General features: G+C 45.7%; 1 protein-coding gene across 20 annotated transcripts in view; it reads left to right on the top strand.

Moving 5' to 3' along the window:
- CLYBL (citramalyl-CoA lyase) overlaps positions 1 to 23,830 on the top strand; it is a 257,987-nt gene that overhangs the window by 226,658 nt on the left and 7,499 nt on the right. For 4 of the 20 annotated variants that reach the window (XM_086330443.1, XM_086330432.1, XM_086330438.1 and 1 more), the window contains 2 exons: positions 660 to 779; positions 1,790 to 3,414. In XM_086330443.1, coding sequence (XP_086186569.1) covers positions 660 to 755 — 96 coding nt within the window. In that variant the 3' untranslated portion in view covers positions 756 to 779; positions 1,790 to 3,414. Of the gene's footprint in view, positions 1 to 659; positions 1,469 to 1,769; positions 3,415 to 6,760; positions 7,908 to 9,926; positions 10,319 to 14,038; positions 17,045 to 23,019; positions 23,125 to 23,830 lie in introns of those variants that run through there. The other 16 variants (XM_086330441.1, XM_086330442.1, XM_086330426.1 and 13 more) reach the window with 7 other exon arrangements.

The following is a 23,830-nucleotide window of genomic DNA, read 5'->3' on the forward strand; positions in this document are numbered from 1 at the left end:
AGTGAGTCTGTAAAATGGGGATAAACCAAGAGATTGCAGGTTCTTTCCAGGCTCACCATTCAACAGAGCTATGATTTCTTTGTTACAGACTCACGGCCCCTGTCACTTTAATCCTTTTCTGAGGAATGTGTACTGACAGACAGAGGGATCTCTTTTTACCCAGTGCAGTTCTACCTTCTGTCTTCCCATCACATGGTAGTGCAACCCCGCAATTAGGTTACAGCAAGAAGGAAGCATTCTCCTGTTAACCTGACCGTACAATTATTTACCCCAACAACAATCAGTTGCCAGAGTGTATTACTGTTTTCACACTCCTATGCAATATTTCAAAAAGCACATAAGGAAGTATTTACATTTTCCTTCCACCCTTGTTTTCTGCTTGATTTCAAGAGTTAAATGAACAGTTTCCAGTATCTTGTGTCTGACGGTTTTTCCTCTCCATTAAAACACTGAAGGGTTTTTTTTTTTCCTCCCCCTCTTTAGGAGGAAGAAAAGAAGTCTGTCCCCTGTAATTTACTTTGGCTTTCTCAAAAGTTGGGTAGGAAAGTCAGTATAATTCAGGTGGAATCTGAAATGTTCTTGTCGTACAAGTGTGCACAGAAAGGAAGCCTATAATTTCCGAGCATTCTTTCAGGAAGTTTGTATTCTCTGTCTTCCAGGGAGCCTTTACTTTCCGAGGGAGTATGATCGACATGCCATTACTGAAGCAGGCCCAGAACATTGTTACGCTTGCCACATCCATCAAGGAAAAATGATCTGCTAAATGAAGCTCTCATCAGGTGGGCCGAACATATACAGTGGTTTTTCTTAAAGACAAACCATTATACTCAAGGCAACTTCTTAGTATGCTGGATTGGAGCCTTTCCTCGTTTACAGTTCATGTTAATCACATTTTTTTTTTTTTTTAATCTCACTGGGGCCAGTTATTCCTCTAAAAATGGACTTTCTTCTTTTTGGTTCCAAGTGTGTGATTTTACTGTTCATGGATGTGTTCCAAGTTTGGACTTCTGATTTCGCAGGGAGATAAAACAGTGGGGAGAGATGGGCTGTGAGTGAAAGTTAAGTCTTTAACAAAACATATTTTTCCTGAATACGTAAACTCCCTTCACCCTGCTGATGTTAAATGTTTCCCACATTGTTCATTGTTCACACAACACCGTAAATAATTTTTAAGAAAGGCCAACCTTTTAAAAAATAACAACTCAATGAAGGGACGGTGTTTATTTCACTAGTAACCTGGTAAAACAGCAGAGATGGCATAGAGAAGTTAAGGACCATACAGGTTTATATAGATACCTTGTAAAAATAAATCGTCAAAACTGGTTGCTTTCATCTCCACCCTCTTCCCCAAAATGAAACCTCCCTCTCCTCAGAGTGCTAGGTGATGGCTCTGAAAGCCCTCATCCTGGGTGAATGCTTTTGGGTCAACTGTTACCAGCAATTAAAATATAAATGTGCAGAAACACAAGACCATCTATTCTCTCCCTTTATTTCCCTGTTTAACTGTTTGCCATTGAGGCCATCTCCCCGCCGTAAATGTACGGCTGGGACAGGGCCTCCTCAGCAATAAACTTGTAGCCTCTGAGAAGACACAATGCCTCCGAGCTGGTGCATATGGTGCCCTGTGAGATTTGCATCACATTAGAGATGCGGCTACAGGTCATATGGGTGGTGTGGTTAACGGGCTTAGTAAAGCTGTTTTGAAGAGGTTAACCCAGCTTGTAGTAAGGGTAAATAAACATAACAACCAGCCATTCTTCCCTATTCAGCATGTGCTCTTATATTGAAGGCTAAAGGGTATTGAAGCCGCGAAGGATCAACTTGTGTTTGCCAGAGGACGCCAATGAAATTTGAAACACCAACAATCAGAGATTTTGTTTCTGCTCCTCATTAAATCATGAGCTTTTGTGTGGAGACTCCGGACGACTGTTCTTTAAGAAATTAACAGAATGGGAAGTTTTAAACTCTACACCAACCTTTTCATGACCTACACAGCAGCAAAGCTGCCACTCTCAGACAAACACCGCGGGGAAGGCTGTTCTGTTTATTTAAATTTGTAAATAGAAAACAGTTTTTTTTTTTTTTTTTTCATTTTTCACTTTCTCCTACGCCCTTTTTATCTACTACGTGGCCCCTACCATGTGCCCCAACCAGGGGTTTGCTTTTCTCCTACCTCTTCCAGCTCCTCCAGAAAGCCCGAGAGGGGAGTAGGGCTGACGGTTATATACAAGGAAAGGCACCATGGAACCCAAGCGAAGTGGGAGAGGCCCACAAGCAGTCACGCAGCATCCACCACCAGGGCAGGGCAGTTGCCACAGACACACGGAGGAACGCGATCCAGGCTGGTTAAGTCCTGGGAAACACAGGCTTAAGACATGAACTAATATTCTTCCCAACATGGGACAGGAGGAGACATCATCTCTTAACTGAGATGGGATGTGCTTGGCTGGTGTCCACTTGGGGGAAAAAAAAGGTGGGAACCTGCTTCCTCCTCCCTCAGAGGGGCTGCAAGGATGAAGGTGGGGTCTCAGCCAACTTGGCGGTGACCCAAACTGGGCTTCAGGACTTCGGACAGTGGCAGTGGGCAGCAGTCACGGAAGAAGCCATCCCCCCCAACCTATTGAGCAGCTGTGGCCACCGAGGCTGCTGTCAGTGTGCGCAGGGTAAATCATGACCTGTGGTTTAAAAACCACGGTTTTTCTGCAGCCGGAGCCCGCTTCTCAGAACACTGAAATCCAGGAGGACTGCTTGGAGGCAGAGGGAGGCTTCCTGTGATTTTGTCCTGCAGTATAACACCATCAGGATATCAGAAGCACTTGTTGTTCAATCGTTCAGGTGTGTCCGACTCTGTAATCCCATGGACTGCAGCACGCCAGGCTTCCCTGTCCTTCACCATCTCCTGGAGTTTGCTCAAACTCATGCCTATTGATTGGTGATGCCATCCAACCATCTCTGTCATCCCCTTTTCCTCTTGCCTTCTATCTTTCCCAGCATCAGGATTTTTTCCAGTGAGTCGGCTCTTTGCATGAGGTGGCCAAAGTATTGGAGTTTCAGCTTCAGCATCAGTCCTTCCAATGAATAGTCAGGGTTGATTTCTTTAGGATTGACTGGTTGGATCTCCTTGCAGTCCAAGGGACTCTCAAGACTCTTCTCCAACACCACAGTTCAAAAGCATTAATTCTTTGGTGCTCAGCCTTCTTTATGGTCCAGCTCTCACATCCATACATGACTACTGGGAAAACCATAGCCTTGACTATGCGGACCTTTGTCGGCAAAGTAACATCTCTGCTTTTTAATATGCTGTCTAGGTTTGTCATAGCTTTTCTTCCAAGGAGCAAGTGTCTTTTAAATTCACGGCTGCAGTCACCGTCTGCAGTGATTTTGGAGCCCAAGAAAATAAAGTCTCTCACTGTTTCCTTTGTTTCCCCATCTATTTGCCATGAAGTGATGGGACCGGATGCCATGAGCTTAGTTTTCAGAAGCATAGGCAGAGCCTGTCTTAAACAAAAGAAGGTGATAAAAGGCTTTCTTCGTTCTTTCTACAGGCAGCCCCCATTTCAATGCGGCTACCCTGCCCATCCTCACAGGCTGGTCCAGGTTAACCTCCCCCTAGCCCCAGGTTTTGACAGCATGAAAGGGAGACATCCTCATTTTCACCCCTGTTACATAGGCACCCCCCAGACCTGATAGGTGGACCTCCTAGAAACTGGGGGTCCTTGAGAGCCAAGGCCCCCACTCTAAGGGACCCTAGAGGCCAGGGCAAAGGCATACAGACATGGAGAAAAGCAATGATCTCAGCAGGATCTCCAGGTGGTCCTTAGAGCCGGGCCTGGCGAGGTCTTCCCCACCGCCATCCCCAGTGGGATCACAGGTTCCCAGACTTCGGGCCATATTGGACTAGTCACCACACCCTTCATCTCAAACCACACTTTGTTCCAACAAAACCACTTTGTTTTTTAAGTCTCCCTAAGTATCAGATTTATCATCTTTCTCATAACCCCAGGGTCCCAACCATGGTAAGCTCATGACACCAGGACCTACTCGATTCAAAATTCTGGGCCAAGGTCCCCACTCTCTGAGCACATACTTTAATGAGGGACCCAGAAGAGGGCTGAGTCAGGGTCAAGGAAGAACAAAGATGTTGGGAGGCTAGAGGTATCCCCACTGTTTTCATACCCACTTCTCTTTGGTGCCTCCGTGGGTTAAGGTCATACAGGGTGGGTAATGGGAGCTGGTGAGCTCACCCACCTTGGCACATGACAACGTCCAACCTGGGAATTCCTCCCATCTAGGCATGGACTGGCTATCAGAAGAGAACATTGCAGTAATTTGATTAATTAAAAACCATACCTGTTTCTATTTTATGCAGCTCATCACAAGCTGCTTTGCCATATTACCCCCCTGTTATTAATTCTTGGGGGCTAAATTATGGGTAACACTATTAAAACATTATCAGAACTAATGAGAAACAATTACTTAGAAAATGAGCCAGGACAAGATTGAGTTGAGAACATCAGTGGTGATCACCGCAGATTAGTTTAATAAATCATCAGGTGTAAGGCAAGACTGACTATGTATGCAAAGCCCCGTCACGGGGAAATGAAATTGAGATATTTTTTTTGCATAATTTTTTCATTAATCTCAATAGGACCCGTGTGGTGTAGATGGTTTTATCCCCTAATACCTTGCCTGAGGGGGGGTGCCCAATAATGTCTTCATTGTTTTTCTGAGGTCTTAATGACAATCTGTGACAACCTCATTTTAATGTATAGAGAATTATATCAGTACAATCATGTTTTATTGAAATGGTGAGGGGGACTCCAGCGGAGTCAGGTACAAGTTGGGAAGTTCCTGGACATCAGATTTACAAGTATTGAATCCCCAGCTGCCTGGATATCCTCTTCTCCAGGGACTGACTGGGAAAAGTGTCTTCTAGAACCAAGACTTGCCGCTGCCAGTTTGAATTTCAAAGTAACTCCTTGCCTGGCATATTTTGCTGAGTAAATGGAACAGACCATGTAGGGTTTTCTTTTTCTCTTCTAAAACATGCGTGTTATTATCATGAACGCCTCAGCCCCTAATAATTCTTTGGGACGTCAGGAAAATGATCTTCAACAGGGAGGATGAATTTTCTAGTGATGTCTTGAGAGCAGTTAATACACGTTTTTTCTTTTGAAGGGCATTCTGCTTTTTTTATCTTGGAAAGCTAAGTGTCTTCCGTTTTGATTTTGACTTTTTACCTCTGGTACTTGGAAGGCAGTTGATGCTACGAAAGGGGCCCTCAGAGTAACAGCAGGATCTTGTGCCTGCTAATGCTGCAGACGGTCACCGAACCTTCTGTAACCGCAAAGCCCGAACCCCAGGCTGGCGGACACTGTCCTCCCGGCGCGAGATCCATCCCCGCGAAGTTTCCGCGTTGCAACTTCGGGGGAAAGTAATTGGCAGACTTCAGCATTAAAATGTTAAAACCTTAGTCCTTCTTTCCGCACTTTATTTTAAATCGGAATGGGGTGAGGGTTAAGAGAATGAACAAAATGGAAAATAAATGACTTGCAAAGACCTTAGTACCTGAAAGCCGGCGCGGTGGGAACGGGCAGCTTTTTACTGCTCTGTGACGAATGGTGGTGGTGGTGGTTAGTTGGTTTAAATTCCAGTAACTATTTAGCAGCATATTTCCTTACGAATCTATAAGAGCTGCCAGCGACGAAAAGAAAGTGATTTGTAGGAGGAAACCGAAATCATCGTTAGCCCCTTCCGATCGAGCACAGATTTAGCTAAACGGGCTGAAGCCTGCAGAATGTTTCTTTACAATTTTTAATGTTTTACAAAATCTTCGAGGATTTGTTTGTTGCTCACGCATTTTTTTTTTTTTTAAATTTTGATTTTCTTCCACTCTAAGCGACCCGCTAGGTTTTACTGTTTGCATCTTGCGACAGAAAGGGCGGCCCATATTGCCCCGTCGGAAGGACCTGCGCGCGCGGGTCCACAGCGCGCTGAGTCCGCGTCCCCGCCACCCGCGCTTCCCGAAGCCTGAGGTCCGGGCGCACGGCGCGGGGCCCGACCGGCGGGACCCGGCCGGCGAGGCCCGGCCCACGCGGTGGCCGCTCCCAAGGCTGCGCCGTCGGGCCGGCGGGCGGGGCGGGGGCGCGCAGTGGGCGAGTGAGCCGGCGAGCCCGTCGCGCAGCCCCGCTGCAGTGGTGGCAGATCAAAGGCTGCCCCGTGTCCCCGCGGAGCCCGGACAATCCCGCGCCTTTGTGCGCTGTTGCTAGGAGCCCGAGAAACTAAGAGAAAGTGTCAGGAGCATGTTAATCAGACTCGTTACAGTGCAACAATAACGTCTCTCTCGGGTCTCCCAGGCCCCCGCGCACCCCCGCCGCACCCCGCGCACAGGCCCGACACCTGCGCGGGGCCCTCGCGCCCGCCCCAGGGACCCGCCGGCCCCTGTGCTCTCCTCCCAGGTCGGCGCCGCGGCCGGGCGCCGGGACGAGGCCCTGGGGGCCCTGCTAGCGCCAGGCACGTCCCTGGTCCAGGAGTCCGTGACCGAAGCCCAGAGACCTGAGCCTGCCCAGCGCGGAGCCCATCCCTAACCGGGGGACCCTTGGCCGATCGGGGTCCCCTTGCTTTTCAATCATTGCAGGGGGTGGGAGGGACTGCCCTCTTATTAAGCACGATATTAGAATCAAGAGAAAAAGGAACATTCCCTTTCAGAGAGCTTTTTAGTGACTTGCTTCAAAAGCCTCTTTTTTGATTTTCTTATCAGATTCCATAGAGGATACTTTAAGTGATAATTCCGAGTTTCTGGAAGAAAAATAACCCAATCTTTGCTAAAGGTAAAGATTCCTCATAACTTTTTCGAGAGAATCACTTCATTCATTCACTTATTCATTCAACAAACACCTCTTGAGCCCGACTGGACGCCAGACAGCTAGTCTGAAAGCCGCAGGACTGGTTCCGGACGCACTTTTCTTTTAAAATTAAAATGTTCTTCTGTGAAGTGAAAAAAGGAGTAAAGGCATAAAATAATGTCAAATGTCAAAACAAAAAGAAGTGCCACTGGCTACTGCAGTGACAGTAACAAGAGAGGTGCGAATTAAGAATCTGAAGCCTTTGAAAAACTACACGCCATATGCTTTGAAAACCAGCCACTTTCCCCCCCACCTATTTCATCTCCTTCTCCCCAATTCTTTTGGCCCCTACGAGTGCAGCCAAGCTGCAGTCCTGACACCAGAGTCCTGCCTGAGGTCTGAGGAGTGAAGTCAGCCTTTCCGCATGTTTGTAAACAGCCTGTCAGATTTGCTAAGAGATCAAACACACTGGGTCTTGGCCCCGTTCTGCCCTTGGCCGGACACCGGGAACTGGAAAGCTGCGCTCAGTCTTAGGGCCGAGTTTGGCCAACTCAGGGTGTTTTTCTCCAATACGAGTTCTTGTTCGGGAATCAGAACAGACGTTCAGGAAGGGCAGAGGGGACCAGACTTCTTGGAGTACCACTGCCAAACCCTGAGTCAAAGACAAAGCTTCTCATCACCAGGAAGAACCACCCAGGCTCAGATCACCTGTGCCTACCTATTGACCCCAGTGGGGAATCCTGCAACTGCATCAGACTTCTCGGTTGCTCAGAATCAATTTCTCTGTCACACTGTGTGCAGCATGTAGACATAGAGAAAATGGGACGTGGTCCCAGAGGTTAGTCTAAGCCCTAGAAGGAACTTCACAGATACCCTTCATTATATCAGTAAGAGAGTTGATACACTGAACACCAGAGAAGACCAAACACCGACTATATCCCAACGTTAAAGTATCTAGCTAATGCTGATGTATGGCAGAAACCAACACAATACTGTAAAGCAATTATCTTTCAAGTTAAAAATAAGTACATTTCTTAAAAAAAAAAAAAAAACACCAAAAAACCTAGCTAAGGAGGTGAACTCAGTGAAAAGAAAGCTGGGTGTTTTTTGTTTTTGTTTTTTGTCTAGATAGTGCCACATAGCTGGTTTGGGTTTTGTTTTGACTTGAAACAATCCATCCAGTTGCTCTGGTGATTCAGACACAGAAAAAGAGTCCAGAGAAAACTGAACGTTCCATCTGACATAGCTTTGTGGTGTGGAGACTTCCTTCAGAAGACTACGCACTCTCAGCATCTTACTTAATTTTTTTTTTCTTTTTAATGGGCTCTTTTGGGTTCCATGGAAGGAACAACATTAAACCAGCATGAACTTCTGGCTTAGAATCTCTGGGAAAACTGTTAATAATGCAAACTCCCAAATTCGGAGAGGAACACATCCGTTTCCTCCTTGGAATTTCCAGGGACTGGAATTCAGGCAGCGGCTTCCAGGGCTGCTCGGTGATGCTCCTCCCAGCGTGGTGCGAGGGAGCACCGGCTACCAGGAGCCTTGCCGGCATTCCCACACAAACCCAGCAACACGCTGCCTGCCCCTGGGGGGGCCCTGCCCCTAGTGCCCTGGCCACTGGGCAGCTGGACTCTGTCTGCCTGGTTTCAGGGCCTGACACTCCAGTGCAAAGGCTGTGCATGAGCCGTCACCCCTGCCTCTCTATGGTACCTAACAAACTCCTAACCATTTTGCAAGATGCAGCTTAAAGAGCACTTCTGTGAAGTCTTCCCAGCTCCCCAGAGACAACGTGCTGGCCCTCCCCCAGTTCTCCACTGCACTGGGTCAAGAGCTCTGTTGTAATACTTTGTGTGCTGGGGTGGCTGGGTGGCGTGGGGCGCTGAACAAAGGACACTGCCACACATGTCCAGATCCCTCTCCTGCCCATCGCTCAGCCCCCTGCACCCCCATAAGAGCTCACTAAAGATGTTTTCACTAAAAGTAGGCCCCGAGACCTCAGTTTCCTCCACCAGACATCCTGCCTCCCAGATGTGTACAAATATTGGCCCTTCCAGTGGACTTGCTCAAGGTCACACAGCTGGCAAAACCAAGAATTCGACCACAGTCTGGAAATGAAACCGCCGAACCACACGGGTGCACAACCGTGAACCCCCGTCATGCTCCCCACAAAGGAAGCGCCAGGGGAGTTTTTCGAAGCAATGAGAACATGGCTGAAGCCTCTTTTTCAACAGCTGCCTCCTTCAGAGATGGTGCCTGACCCTGGCGAGCGTGTGCGAGGTCCTCACATTTCAAACAGCCAGGGAGCCCTGCCACCACGCAAGCCCTTCCTCTAGGTAGGCTTCGTGTCCCCCCGAGCCGCTCCCAGACTAAAGAGCCCTGCACACATTTTGCCAGGATGGCCCCCTGAGAGGACTGGTGCAATGGCTGGACGACGTCTTGGGTGGTATCAGGAAAGGGGTTCTAAGAGAGGGCTGAAGGAGCTGGACCTGGACCCAAGAATGGGGTCTCCTCTTGGCCGCCCCCCACTCCTGCAGCACCCTCGTGGCCCCCACCCTTCTGTGCATCACCTCGCATTCCATCCAGCCCCTCCATCCACTGTTCTCCTTCTGTTTCCCTTTTTCTTATAATTTTTGACCTTCCTTCTTCTTCTTGCAAATTTGTAAACCAAAAAATAATGAACATAGGGAAGAAAACAAAAGTGGGTAAAAATTAATTTTTCCAATGACGTGTCTGTGTTTGGGAAGTGTTAAGTCGAGTGTCCTTAAGCTGTGAACTCCCCCCAGGACCCTCTGTGGTCCTTCATTTACTGTGAACCTGGCAGGGGGAGTTTATTGGCCCATTTCACTGCAGAGAGCCGGAGTGCAGAGGAGAGCTAACACTGTACTTTGGAACTCCATGGAGAAATGTCAGTGAGGCTGCTAATTACTCAGTAAACTAAACACTGCTGCCAAAGCTGCTATTTCTCATGTCCGGCATTTTGATCGCACCGTCTTAAAGCAGGGCCAACATTCAGATTCTCGTTAAGTGATCGAGAAGATGAGGATCTGGCAAACTGGTTACTCGTTCTTTATGTTTCAGGAGACATCATGTGAGTGTGCAACCTGCAACTCACGTGGGAACCCAGAAGGCTGCTTACGAATCACAGAGTTTAAAGAGATAAAAATCTGCTTTCTATCCCGTTCTTAACTTTATTTCTTCGGGGGAGGACATTAACAGAAACGTAACAGTAAATGATTATTTATAAAAACAGGTATTTTCAAATTATGATGAACATTCCACTCTGGATGACTGAGGGTGGAGTGCCCCCAAATTATTTTTTTCCTCCACAACTTGGCTTTGTAAAGAACTTTGTGAAAACCAGTCCATCTTCACATCATCTAAGGAATTTTAAATTGTGGCATTTATTTATGAGACTATTTCAGGCGAATATTTTCAAAATAAGTAGCAAATAAATGGGTCATGAATTTGCATGCACTGCCTGTGAAAATCAGCACATTTGAAAACAGTTTGCTCCAAAGGCACCATTGGCCTTTTTCCTTCCTTCTCAGAGAGCATATGTGTTGCATTAGTACTCAGAAAAGAGCGTGTTTCCATAGCCTCCAGTGCTGCGTTTATAAAAATCATGATGATTTTAGGACTGCACCTTCATTTTTTGAATTTTCAAAACTTGTCCCTTTTTGCTCTTTTATTTTCTTTCAACAAAACAAAGACCGGAGAACCCCTTTAAGAAATTTTATACATTCCCACAGAGTCGCAGTTTGTTGACCTTCAGGCCACAGAGTAAAACCTTCCTTTTAAGTCAAGCATTCCCCATTGGGAAGCGCTCCAGCTTTTTCTTTTTATGAGGAATTTTAACTGCTGGACTTAATTTAATTATTGTATTTTGTGCATACACCCAGAAGCCCCAGGGCATGAGCTTTACTTTTTTTCAAAACTTTCAAATGAATATCTTTAGAAATGCACATTTCTGATGGTAACCTTCCTTCTTCACTTGTATTTCTAATCTAAATACCAGATTTGGATGGTTCTGTTTCCTGACTTATTCGTGGAGAGGCTGCAATGTCACATGTCTTTGCAACAGACACTCTTCTCTGGTAGACACGGAATATGGTCATTTGAGTCCTGAACTTGAGATCCCAGACTTCATACCAGGAAAAATAAAAACCATCTCCAGTTGAGCTATATTTGAAAACTTGATGGTTCTGGGGACATAGTCTTCAGTGAAAAGGGTTCCTAGTTTGAAACCAGTAGCACGCTGGCCCCATGGTTGCAGTTTGTCCCTTTAGTTTCTGTGACAGAGTCCCCCACATCAGCTGCTCCTCCCAGATCTCTCTCTCTCTCTCTCTCTCACACACACACACACACACACACACACACACACACGGAATTGTCATCTCAAGCTACCGGCAAAGATTCAATATCTTCATTTCTCCTCTCTTATCCATAAACAGTTTCACTTGAGCCTTCTGATTTCTACTTGGAAACACTTTGACCACATTCTGACTCTCAAAGACAAAAAAATACTTTTTATTTTTTGGTATTGACTTAAAACTCATAGAGGAATATTGGAATCTGGAACAAACATAAACTTGCCAAATTCATAAGCTCCACCCAAAATATTTCATGAGGGTTGGACCACTTATTAAGTAAGTTTCATTTTAGGATTTCTGAGACCTCTGAATTTAGGAAGATGTTTTCAAGCAGAATTATCTGCTACATGAATCTGATTCTCTTATTTATTATGACTTAAAATTGTAGAAATCACAGCATTTTGGTGCCAAAGAAGGACTTTTAAGATCACCTTAGGCAAAGATCTGGACCCTGGCACATATTAGAATTATCAGGTGAACATTTAGTAAATACCCAAGTCGAACCCATCATTTTGCAGGTTAAAAAGAGAAACAACCAAATAAAACTCTGAAAGACACAATATGGCTTTTATATTAGAGGTCTAAGGTACAATATCGTAACATGATTTGGCAACTCCTGGCCATGCTAAACTTTAAAAAGCAAACTTAGGTTTCCATAACTACATTTTGGGCCACACGGCTTGAACAATAGTTGACTAATTCTTCCCACGATACACTTGGGAATTTTATCCACATGCACATCCCTGACTGGTCACAGAATAGGTTGGAATGGTCACAGCCTTGAGATGTCTCACTTTTAACTTTTGAAATAAGGTACACTTGTGTGGATGTCTGCCCTTCCTGTGAACTCACTTAAGTTGGCTCTTTTCAGTGGCAATGTCATGCTCCATGACTGATATTCTGCAAATTTATTTTTCCTACATATATTTAAAATATCTCAGCAAAAGCAGTATTTCTCCCAGTGTCATCTGATGATCTCAAAACACTCGAACCATAGAGCTTTACAACATACTGGTTTTATAAAAACAGAAGCAAAGGGATGTCTAATAACAGCTCATCCAAGTGAGTCCCAGGGTCCCTCGAAGGCAGAAGTGAGCTTAGCTGTCACCTCTGATGGCCTCAAGAGAGCAAGGGAAACCACGCTGAGAGCAAGGGCTCCTTCTAGGAAAAAGTCTCAGCTGAGGTCTCCTCGGCCCTTTGAGCCAGTTTGGTCAACACTGGCCGTCACCCCGCCTCCCCCAGGTACGGCACCCCTCCCCCTTCCCACACCTTAGCTGCCTCCTATTTCCCCTTCCTCATGCATCGGAGGTGGCATGCTTGCAGGTCACCAAGGGAAAAGGGGCACTCCAGTCTTTGGACTAGAGGGCCACGGACCTCCCAGGAGAGATCCAGGGAGCTTTGATCTCAATTATTTGCCTTGGGCTGAAAGACCTCTATTTGGCCACTCCTCAAGGATCCTAATAAGGCCAGGACCTGGGATCCCAGATGCAAACCTTTTTTCTTTTTTTTTTTAACAAAAGGAATGCCGAGATGCAATGATTAAAGCTATAGAGTTACGGGAGATGGCACGTTAATATGTGGCATACCTACATAGAACACGCTCATTAGTTCACTCCTCCGGCAGATATTAATTGAGCTTCTACAGTGTGGCTGCATAAGTGACGTCACTGTGTCACTGATGGGCTCAAAGGGTCATCCTGAGGCTGGCCCCAAGGCCCCCAGTCCAACAGATCCCTCAGAGTGAAAGAACGTGGGTGGTTAAAGCCTTTCTCATTCTGGTTCCCCAGCCCCCATCCTGTTCTAATTACTCTTCCTTATCCTTTACAACAAACGTGCACCAAGATCATAGCTCCAGGCCTGAGACCAAAAAATAAGGAAGAAATCAAGAGTATCTTAGAGGCAGATTCTCATGCAATCATAAAAAAAGAATGTTTATGAAAAGATTTTTAAAACATTTAATGACAAGAACTGTTGAAACATTTGCCCTTGCTTGGTTATTTCACTTTCTGCCCCTTTACACTTTTCTGTACCTTTCAAATTGGCTACAATGAACTCATATCACTGTGATAGCCAAGAAGTAAGATGAATGATAAAATTGTTGTTTAGTCGCCTCAGTTGTGTCCGACTCTTGTGACCCCATGGACTGTAGCCTGCCAGGCTCCTCTGTCCATGGAATTTCCCAGGCAAGAATACTGGAGTGGGTTGCCATTTCCTTCTCCAGGGCATCTTCCCTCTCCTGGGGTTGAACCCAAGTCTCCTGCGTTAGCAGGCAGATTCTTTACCATCTGAGCCACCAGGGAAGCCCAAATGTGGGATTTGGGGTTTTTCCTTATTTTCTAAAATGGATGTAAGTTTTGTAAACAGAAAAATGTTTGTTACCATTTAATTTTGTTGTTTTAAGTAAGGATGACTAGAGGTGAGCAAAATAAATCTAGGCAAAAATGGGAGAGGGAGAGGGTGGGGAGATTTGGGAGAATAGCATTGAAACATGTATAATATCATGTATGAAACGAGTCGCCAGTCCAGGTTCGATGCACGGTACTGGATGCTTGGGGCTGGTGCACTGGGATGACCCAGAGGGAGGGTAGGGGAGGGAGGAGGGAGGAGGGTTCAGGATGGGGAACGTGGGTATACCTGTGGCGGATTCATTTCGATATTTGGCAAAACTAATACAATATTGTACAGTTTAAAAATAAAATAAAATTTAAAAAAAAAGAAAAAAAAAGTAGTCAAAACTTTGCAACAAATTAAAAAAAAAATCAGAATTTGTTTTTTGTTTCTTTTTGTTTGTTTGTTTTGTTTTTTGTTTCCCACTCAAAGCTAGTGGGATCATAGTTCCCAGACCAGGGATCGAACCCAGGCCCCCACTGTATGCTGTGGAACCATGGAATCCTAACCACTGGACTGCCAGGGAAAGCCCCGAAAATCAAAATTTGGATGAGAGTGAAAGTTCATTATTATTACGAGTAGTCAGAAACTGGACCAGAGAAAATTTAAAGCAATAATATACGTTTTTTCACTGCTGCTGCTGCTGCTGCTAAGTCACTTCAGTCGTGTCCGACTCTGTGCGACCCCATCGACGGCAGCCCACCAGGCTCCCCTCTCCCTGGGATTCTCAGGCAAGAACACTGGAGTGGGTTGCCATTTCCTTCTCCAATGCATGAAAGCGAAAAGTGAAAGTGAAGTCGCTCAGTCGTGCCCGACTCTTAGCAACCCCACGGACTGCAGCCCACCAGGCTCCTCTGTCCCTGGGATTCCCAGGCAAGAGTACTGGAGTGGGGTTGCCATCGCCTTCTCCAAGTTTTTTGACTAGCAAACTAAATCATTTCTTGAGTGCAAACCTCCAAGGCCAAAGCCTGCCAAGGCCGGTGGCAGTGTAACTAGGTGTAGTCCTCCTGGAAACTATTTGGCAGTGTGTGTCCACAGACTTACTGTTATTTACTTTTCCTTTTACCTCTGGATCTGGGAAATCCTGTGATCCTAAATATAGAAAAAGCCTCATTCACAAACACAACTCACAGTTGTATCATTTAAATTAGAGAAGTAGGAAACCATGATGGAATATTAAGCAGCCACTTAAAGCTTGTGTTTCTGAATAAAATAAAGAAAAGCTTCATTTAACAACAGATACCAAGCTGTACATGTAGAGTCTGGAGCTGAACTGTCTGACTTCTATCTACTTCTTACATTTGAGGAACCCTGGGCAAGAAACTAGCCTCTCTGTGCCTCAGTTTTATTCTCTGTGAAATGGGGGTAATAGTGGTACCTATCTCATAGGATGGTTATGAGACTTAACAGAAAAGATGAGTACCTGACACATAGTATGCCCTCAATAAGTGTTAGCTGTTATTATTATTACAATGTGATTTCGTGTGTGTGTAGTCGATAAGTCGTGTCTGACTCCAGGCGAGATATTCTGGAGTGGGTTGCCATTTCCTTCTCCAAAGGTGTCAATAAGAAATCACAACAAAGAAAATTCACCAAAATGTTAGCAATTACTGTGTTTGGAGGTAGAGCCTATTGCTGATTTTCATTTTGACTTCTTTTTACATTTTTGTGTTTCCAAATTTTTCATGAAATATATATCAAAAATTAAAAAAACAAGTTGGAGCTAATTATAAACAGAATCTATGAAACACCGCTTTTGATGGTGCTGCAGTCACCTAGAAGGCCCTGGGTAGAGAGACCCCGGCAGGAAATTCTCATACGATCTAAAGCCTCCTGCTGCCAGGATGTGGGCACTGGGAGGATGGGCTCAGCTGCGGCCAGTCATGGACCGTGCCCAGGACTGGCATGAGAGGAACCTGATCCCCACCCCCAACCCCCGCCTTGGCCACCCACTCCTGGTGGGTTCTGGAGAAAGCCTGCTCCTTCTCCATTAGGAGGATCTTAATGCCATTAGCAGCCTCAGAGAGCTGGAAAAGCGGGTCGAGGGAATGTTTGAGATACTGCGGGAGGAAAAGCGATCCTGAACGCCGCTCCTTTCCAGCTGTCCACCCTCGGAATTCCCTCTCCCGGGGGGAGGCCTGTCTGCTCTGTTTACACACCTGGACCTGGTGCGAAGGGCGGTCTGCACGGTGGCTCCCAGACCATTTGTGGAATCGTTCCTGCTTCCAGGCAGCAGGCCACAGGCAAGCCTTCAAAGAAATCCCAGAAGCCAAGTGCACTCTCTGTCATCACTTAATAAGGCTTGAAGCTTTTCATATAACAAAAGGGGATGACGCGGTTCCCCCTCGCCTTGTGGGAACCCAATCACTCTTCCGCAGGCTCTACACCAAAAGGGCTCGCTCTTACCTTTAAACATTAGATCTGACTAACAGTGGGCTACCAGGGCTGCTGGTCCATAAAAGAGGAAGTAAACAACGGTTGGCGACTTGACTTCATCACACAGTATGGAAAGGTAGGAACTGCAAGTTACCATGACAGATAATCTAGTATTATTTCTGGCAAAATGCACAAACGTGTCAAAGTTAAGGAATGTCGGCATCATTTTTTTAATATCTGTTCTTGTGAGGTTGGAATTAAGCCACAGAGACAGAAATTTCTTCTACTTTGTTCATTCCTAGCACTAAGCATGATGCTTGTTCTTAATCAACTTTTGTTGAATGAGCTAATGGATTGATGAACTAATGAGAGAGGGTCTCCTCTCTATTGTGTTAGATCATGGGGATATAGAAAGAAATAACTCACAGTCCCACCCCCAGAAGCTCACTCTAGTGGTGGAACCAGACACACTAGTAGAAAATGACTCAAATACAAAATGACTGATTCCCCAAATCATACCACTAATAGTAGACATGTTTCAGCTCCTCCTGTGTGTCAGATACTTATACACAGTAAAATGTCATCCTAAAACAAATTGTATTTTAAAAAATTAAGAGATATCCCCAGCAGTCCAGTGGCTAAGACTCCACCCTTCTACTGAGAGGGTTCAATCTTTGGTCAGGGAACTTCAATCCTGCATGCTGCACAGTGTGGAGAAAAAAGAAATTAAATTAAATGTGATCCCTTCCTTCAAAATTCACAGTCCATTCTGGAAAACAAACATGAAGCATAGAAGGCACAATACCACAAGGAAAGCAAAACAGAAATGTGGACTCAGTTGATTTAATCAGGCAGACTGGCATCAGACTGCTTGAGTTCACAAAGCTATGTGACCTTGGACAAGTTGCTTAGCTTCTCTGGGCTTTAAAATGAGGTTAATACTAGAATCTATCTTTTAGGGTTGTTATGAGGAGTAAATGAGTTAACATCTGTAAAACTCAGGATTTTTTTTATAAGCAAGCTTGTACGAAGTACCATATAAATAAATATGAAATAAACTTTTCTGTGTTCTATGAATTTTAAATTCTCATTAAGAACTCTGTTTGACTTTCTCTTCGTGTATGCCTGATGACTGTCCCCTAATAGGACTTGTGACGAGGTGTAACTCCAAAACCGTGGACTCACTCAGGTTAATCAGGGAAGGAGAGGTAAGATTCCTGTTTGTGGAAAATAATAAGCATTTAAAGTGAAGTTGCTCAGTCGTGTCTGACTCTTTGTGACCCCATGGACTGTAGCCTACCAGGCTCCTCTGTCCATGGGATTTTCCAGGCAAGAGTACAGGAGTGGGTTGCCATGCCCTTCTCCAGGGAATCTTCCCAACCCAGGGATCGAACCCAAGTCTCCCGCATTGCAGGCAGACACTTTACAATCTGAGCTACCTGGGAAGCCAGAATAAGCATTTAACCAAAAGAAAAACATTCTCAAAGCCAAGACACATCTAAGTGAGGGTTGCAAATGCATTCTGAATAACTACTACTCCCTCTCCCTTGGTCCAGGGCAGACATGGCTAATCAACCTCAGAATCCTTTCCAGCTGAGTCCAGATGCAGGCTCAGAACTGCTTCCAAACAGGGCCCAGGCAGTGACTGCTAACCAGGGCCTGTCTTGTGTCTCTACCTCTGCCTCTCTGGCCTAAACCTTACCTTTGGATCAGCCTCAGGGTCCTTTTTCTCATTGAACATACTGGGTGGCTTCCTGTCCCCCAGAGCCATGGTGTGACTGCTCTTCTCCTAGGATTGAAGCCTGGATCCCATAGTGACCTGCCTAACCCCGACTCCTGAGAGATCACCACTGTTGTTGTTCAGTCACCAAGTCGTGTCTGACTCTTTGCAATCCCGTGGTCTGCAGCACACCAATCTTCCCTGTCCACTATCTCCTGGGGTTTGCTCAAACTCATGTCCATTGAGTCAGCTTCAGGGTCTTTTCCAATGAGTTGGCTCTTTGTATCAGGTGGCCAAAGTATTGCAGCTTTAGCTTCAGCATCAGCCATGAAATTAAAAGATGCTTGCTCCTTGGAAGAAAACCTATGACAAACCTAGACAGCATATTAAAAAGCAGAGACATCACTTTGCTGACAAAGGTCCGTCTAGTCAAAGCTATGCGTTTCCAGCAGTCATGTATGGATGTGAGAGTTGGCCCATAATGAAGGCTGAGTACCAAAGAATTGATGCTTTCAAACTGTGGTGCTGGAGAAGACTCTTGAGAGTCCCTTAGACAGCAAGATGAAACCAGTCATTCCTAAAAGAAGTCAACCATGAATATTCATTGGAAGGACTGATGCTGAAGCTGCAGCTCCACTATTTTGGCCACTTGATCACCAGTGGGGCCGGCTCTGTTAATACTTGGCCCTCCCTGTGGGTCCATGGTCACTGGCTGACTGTGACTGCAGCCAAGCAAGTCACTTACCCCTTCTCTGAGCCACCAGCTCCTTCTAGGTAAACAGACCCTCCCTCGGGTTGCTGTGAGGATTGAAAGTGATCATGTGTGTAAGTGACGCCGGCTCTCTGTCAAAAGTAGACGCCATCTTCCCACCAGCCGCACACAGAGCCTTCATGACTTCACCCCCAGGGTCCCGCAGAAAACAGGGCTGGGGCTTCTGTCTAAGCCACCAGTGTCCCATTCAACATAACTGTCAGACCCAGGGATCAAACCCGCATCTCCTGTGCCTCCTGCATTGCAGGTGCGTTCTTTACCCACTGAGCCACCTGGGAAGCCCTAAAAAATGTTAGTCCTTCAGTCATGTCCAACTCTTTGTGACCCCATGGACTGGAGCCCGCCGGACTCCTCTGTCTATGGGATTCTCCAGGCAAGAATACTGAAGTGGGTTGTCCTTCCCTTCTCCAGGGGATCTTCCTGACCCAGGGATCGAACCTGGGTCTCCCACATTGCAGGCAGATTCTTTACTGTCTGAGCCACCAGGGAAGCACCTAATTCAGACCAAGCCCCTCTATTTAGGAGCCTCTCTCATTACCTCCTCCAACTAGACCTCAGTATGGATGACTCAGTGATGAGCTTCTGTCTCCTCTTCAACTGGGAGGGTCCTTTGCAGTACTTGGATGCAGTCTCAAAAACGACAGAATCATCTCTGTTGGTTTCCAAGGCAAACCATTCACTATCACAGTAATCCAAGGCTATACCCCGACCAGTAACACTGAAGAAGCTGAAGTTGAACGGTTCTATGAAGACCTACAAGACCTTTTAGAACTAATACCCAAAAAAGATGTCCTTTTCATTGTAGGGGACTGGAACGCAAAAGTAGGAAGTCAAGAAACACCTGGAGTAACAGGCAAATTTGGCCTGGGAGTACAGAATGAAGCAGGGCAAAGGCTAATAGAGTTTTGCCAAGAGAATGCACTGGTCATAGTAAACACCTTCTTCCAACAACACAAGAGAAGACTCTACACATGGACATCACCAGATGGTCAACACCGAAATCAGACTGATTATCTTCTTTGCAGCCAAAGATGGAGAAGCTCTATACAGTCAACAAAAACAAGACCGGGAGCTGACTGTGGCTCAGATCATGAACTCCTTATTGCCAAACTCAGATTTAAATTGAAAAAAGTAGGCAAAACCATTAGACCATTCAGGTATGACCTAAATCAAATCCCTTCTGATTATACAGTGGAAGTGAGAAATAGATTTAAGGGACTAGATCTGATAGAGTGCCTGATGAACTATGGACAGAGGTTCATGACATTGTACAACATACAGGGATCAAGACCATCCCCAAGAAAAATGAATGCAAAAAAGCAAAATGGCTGTCTGAGGAAGCCTTACAAATAGCTGTGAAAAGAAGGGAAACAAAAAGCAAAGGAGAAAAGGAAAGATAAAAGCATCTGAATGCAGAGTTCCAAAGAATAGCAAGGAGAGATATAAGAAAGCCTTCCTCAGCAATCAATGCAAAGAAATAGAGGAAAACAATAGAATGGGAAAGACAAGAGATCTCTTCAAGAAAATTAGAGATACCAAGGGAACATTTCATGCAAAGATGGGCTCGATAAAGGACAGAAATGGTATGGACCTAACAGAAGCAGAAGATATTAAGAAGAGGTGGCAAGAATACACATAAGAACTGTACGAAATGGAGAAGGAAATGGCAACCCACTCCAGTGTTCTTGCCTGGAGAATCCCACGGACCGGGGAGCCTGATGGGCTGCCGTCTATGGGGTCGCATAGAGTCGGACACGACTGAAGCGACTTAGCAGCAATAAAAGGTCATAATAAACTTTGTGAATGAAAAAAAAAAAAAAAAGAACTGTACAAAAGAGATCTTCATGACCCAGATAATCATGATGGTGTGATCACTGACCTAGAGCCAGACATCCTGGAATGTGAAGTCAAGTGGGCCTTAGAAAGCATCACTATGAACAAAGCTAGTGGAGGTGATGGAATTCCAGTTGAGCTTTTTCAAATCCTGAAAGATGATGCTGTGAAAGTGCTGCACTCAATATGCCAGCAAATTTGGAAAACTCAACAGTGGCCACAGGACTGGAAAAGGTCAGTTTTCATTCCAATCCCAAAGAAAGGCAATGCCAAAGAATGCTCAAACTACCGCACAATTGCACTCATCTCACACGCTAGTAAAGTAATGCTCAAAATTCTCCAAGATAGGCTTCAGCAAATCATGAACCATGAACTTCCAGAAGTTCAAGCTGGTTTTAGAAAAGGCAGAGATCAAATTGCCAACATCTGCTGGATCATCAAAAGAGCAAGAGAGTTCCTGAAAAACATCTATTTCTGCTTTATTGACTATGCCAAAGCCTTTGACTGTGTGGATCACAATAAACTGTGGGAAATTCTGAAAGAGATGGGAATACCAGACCACCTGACCACCAGAAACCCATATGCAAGTCAGGAAGCAACAGTTAGAACTGGACATGGAACAACAAACTGGTTCCAAATAGGAAAAGGAGTACATCAAGGCTGTATATTGTCACCCTGCTTATTTAACTGATATGCAGGGTACATCATGAGAAATGCTGGACTGGAAGAAGCACAAGCTGGAATCAAGATTGCCGGGAGAAATATCAATAATCTCAGATATGCAGATGACACCACCCTTATGGCAGAAAGTGAAGAGGAACTCAAAAGCCTCTTGATGAAAGTGAAAGTGGAGAGTGAAAAAGTTGGCTTAAAGCTCAACATTCAGAAAACTAAGATCATGGCATCCGGTCCCATCACTTCATGGGAACTAGATGGGGAAACAGTGGAAACAGTGTCAGACTTTATTTTTTCGGGCTCCAGAATCACTGCAGATGGTGATTGCAGCCATGAAATTAAAAGATGCTTACTCCTTGGAAGAAAAGTTACGACCAACCTAGACAGCATATTAAAAAGCAGAGACATCACTTTGTCAACAAAGGTCCATCTAGTCAAGGCTATGGTTTTTCCAGTGGTCATGTATGGATGTGAGAGCTGGACCATAAAGAAGGCTGAACACCGAAGAATTGATGCTTTTGAACTGTGGTGTTGGAGAATACTCTTGAGAGTCCCTTGGACTGCAAGGAGATCCAACCAGTCCATCCTAAGGGAGATCAGTCCTGGGTGTTCATTGGAAGGACTGATGTTGAAGCTGAAACTCCAATACTTTGGCCACCTGATGCAAAGAACTGACTCATTGGAAAAGACCCTGATGCTGGGAAAGATTGAGGGCAGGAGGAGACGGGGACGACAGAGGATGAGATGGTTGGATGGCATCACCGACTCAGTGGACATGAGTTTGCGTAAACTCCGGGAGTTGGTGATGGACAGGGAGGCCTGGTGTATCGCAAAGAGTAGGACACGACTGAGCGACTGAACTGAACTGAACTTCCCTGCGATGCTCAGCCTCTGGCCGTTTCCATCTCTTGCCTCCCCTACTCTGCCTCCTCTGACTCTTACCAACAGTCCTACCAAGTATGTGTGTGAAATCCCCCCACCCCGCTCCATCACACAGGGTCTGCTCTGGTCCCACCCCCAAATCCAAAAAACCAGCCTCGACCTCTTAGGACCCAGCCAGCATTCCAGCCCAGCGAGGGAATCAGGAGCCTGCACCCCTGACCCTTCACCCCATACCCACCACTCTTCCGGGCTCAGCCTGAGAGGCAGCTCCTTCAGTGCCCTTCTCTTAAAGCCTCCATCAACATTTTCAATTCAGGCTTCTGTTCAGTTTACAAGTCAACTAGGAAACACAATAAGCCCAGGCGGAAAGGTGCCTTTTACCAGGGAGCAACCCAGCCCAGAGAGGACCCAAGGAGGCCACGCGGCCTTGAAATCTCAGCCAACTTAATATCTACATTAACCACAGATTTGCGTGGGGAGCAGCCGCTTCTTTTAATTGCTCTGAATAAATCTGCTGGGTGATTTTCAGAAAGACGTGGCCTGCAGCAGCACTAGCCTGTATTACCAGGAAGTGCTTTGGGGGTATTGTGTGCTGAGAAAGGCGTTACATCAATTGAAACTCCTTTTTGCTTGGAGCCGAGTCCTGAAAGTTCATGCAGTGAGAAACACTTCTCGCCATGCACAAACTGTGAATTGTATATAAAATTAAATTTTCTGATTAAAATCTGCATTGTTGGGTCTCCTGCTGCCCGCCACCATTTCGCCGAAATCAGATACTATTTGTGGTAATGGCAACAAGGGAAACCTGTTATCATTGATTGTAAACTGGCTTCACTCCTACGGCTTAAAAATCGAGAGCTTTAGTGTGCAAACATTGCATTTTCCGTACAAATATTACTGAGCCGAGTTTTTACTCCTGATTCATCAGCCAGGGTGCCAGCAGGTTTGCAGCCCGACCCCGACAGCCTTAAATCTCCTGCTCACCCAGCCGTGGGCTGCAGGCAGCCTCTGAGAGGTGGGAGGTGCCTGCAGGAGGGTGAGACAGGCATCCAGAACCTTCTGCTGGGGTTTTATTTAGGATTTTTTTATGTGGATCAGTTTTTAAATTCTTTATTGTTACAATATCACTTCTTTTTTTTTGTTTTTAATGTTTAGGATTTGGGGCCATGAGGCATGTGGGATCCTAGCTCCCTGACCAGGGATTGAACCCACACCCCCAGCACTGGAAGGCAAAGAGTCAACCACTGGACTGCCAGGCAAGTATCCCCCTCCTTTTTTTTTTTTTTTTTGAGATTTTTTTGTCTGTTGTTTCTTAATTTTTAAAATACCTTTCATGGCAAGTCTCAACCACTGGATCAGGAGGGGAGTCCCCCCCTCCTTTTTTTTTGGTCAGTTGTCCTTTAATTTTTAAATACCTTTCTTGGGAATTCCCTGACAGTCCAGTGGTTAGAGGTCAGGGGTTTTCACTGCCAGGACAAGGGTTTGATCCCTGGTTCAGGGGAACTAAGATCCCTCAACCCTGGTCAAAGAAAACAAAAATCAATAAAAGAAAAAAAAAATTAAATCTTTCTTCACAAGGGCATTATTATTTGAGAGAGGAAGGAAGATAGAGGGAAAAATGGGGCCTAGGAAGATTTGAATTTAAGAGCCCACTCTCCCCCCACCCCTGGCCGAGGAAACTGACAGGACTGCCTTCTATGGATTTACCTACCTCCAGCCCACCCTCAGCCCCTCTCCCTCCACCGCCAACCTCCAAGCCCCCGTTCTGAGAATCAGCCTCACAGAAATCAACTACAGTTCTGCACAGCATCACCGATAGAGGGGTGCAGGCTAATAACTTTTGTTTGACACATGCAGAATCTGAAACCAAAAAACAAAGATGGTTTTTCCCTTAGAAGACGTGCCCTCAGAATTAGAACCCTGAGAGCTGGTTTTCAGTTCACAAGTGAACGCTCCCCAGAAGTCA

Source organism: Bos grunniens, chromosome 12 (assembly GCF_055505025.1).
Source record: "Bos grunniens cultivar Pamir isolate PY7600 chromosome 12, Bosgru_T2T1.0, whole genome shotgun sequence".
Lineage (NCBI taxonomy): Eukaryota > Metazoa > Chordata > Mammalia > Artiodactyla > Bovidae > Bos > Bos grunniens.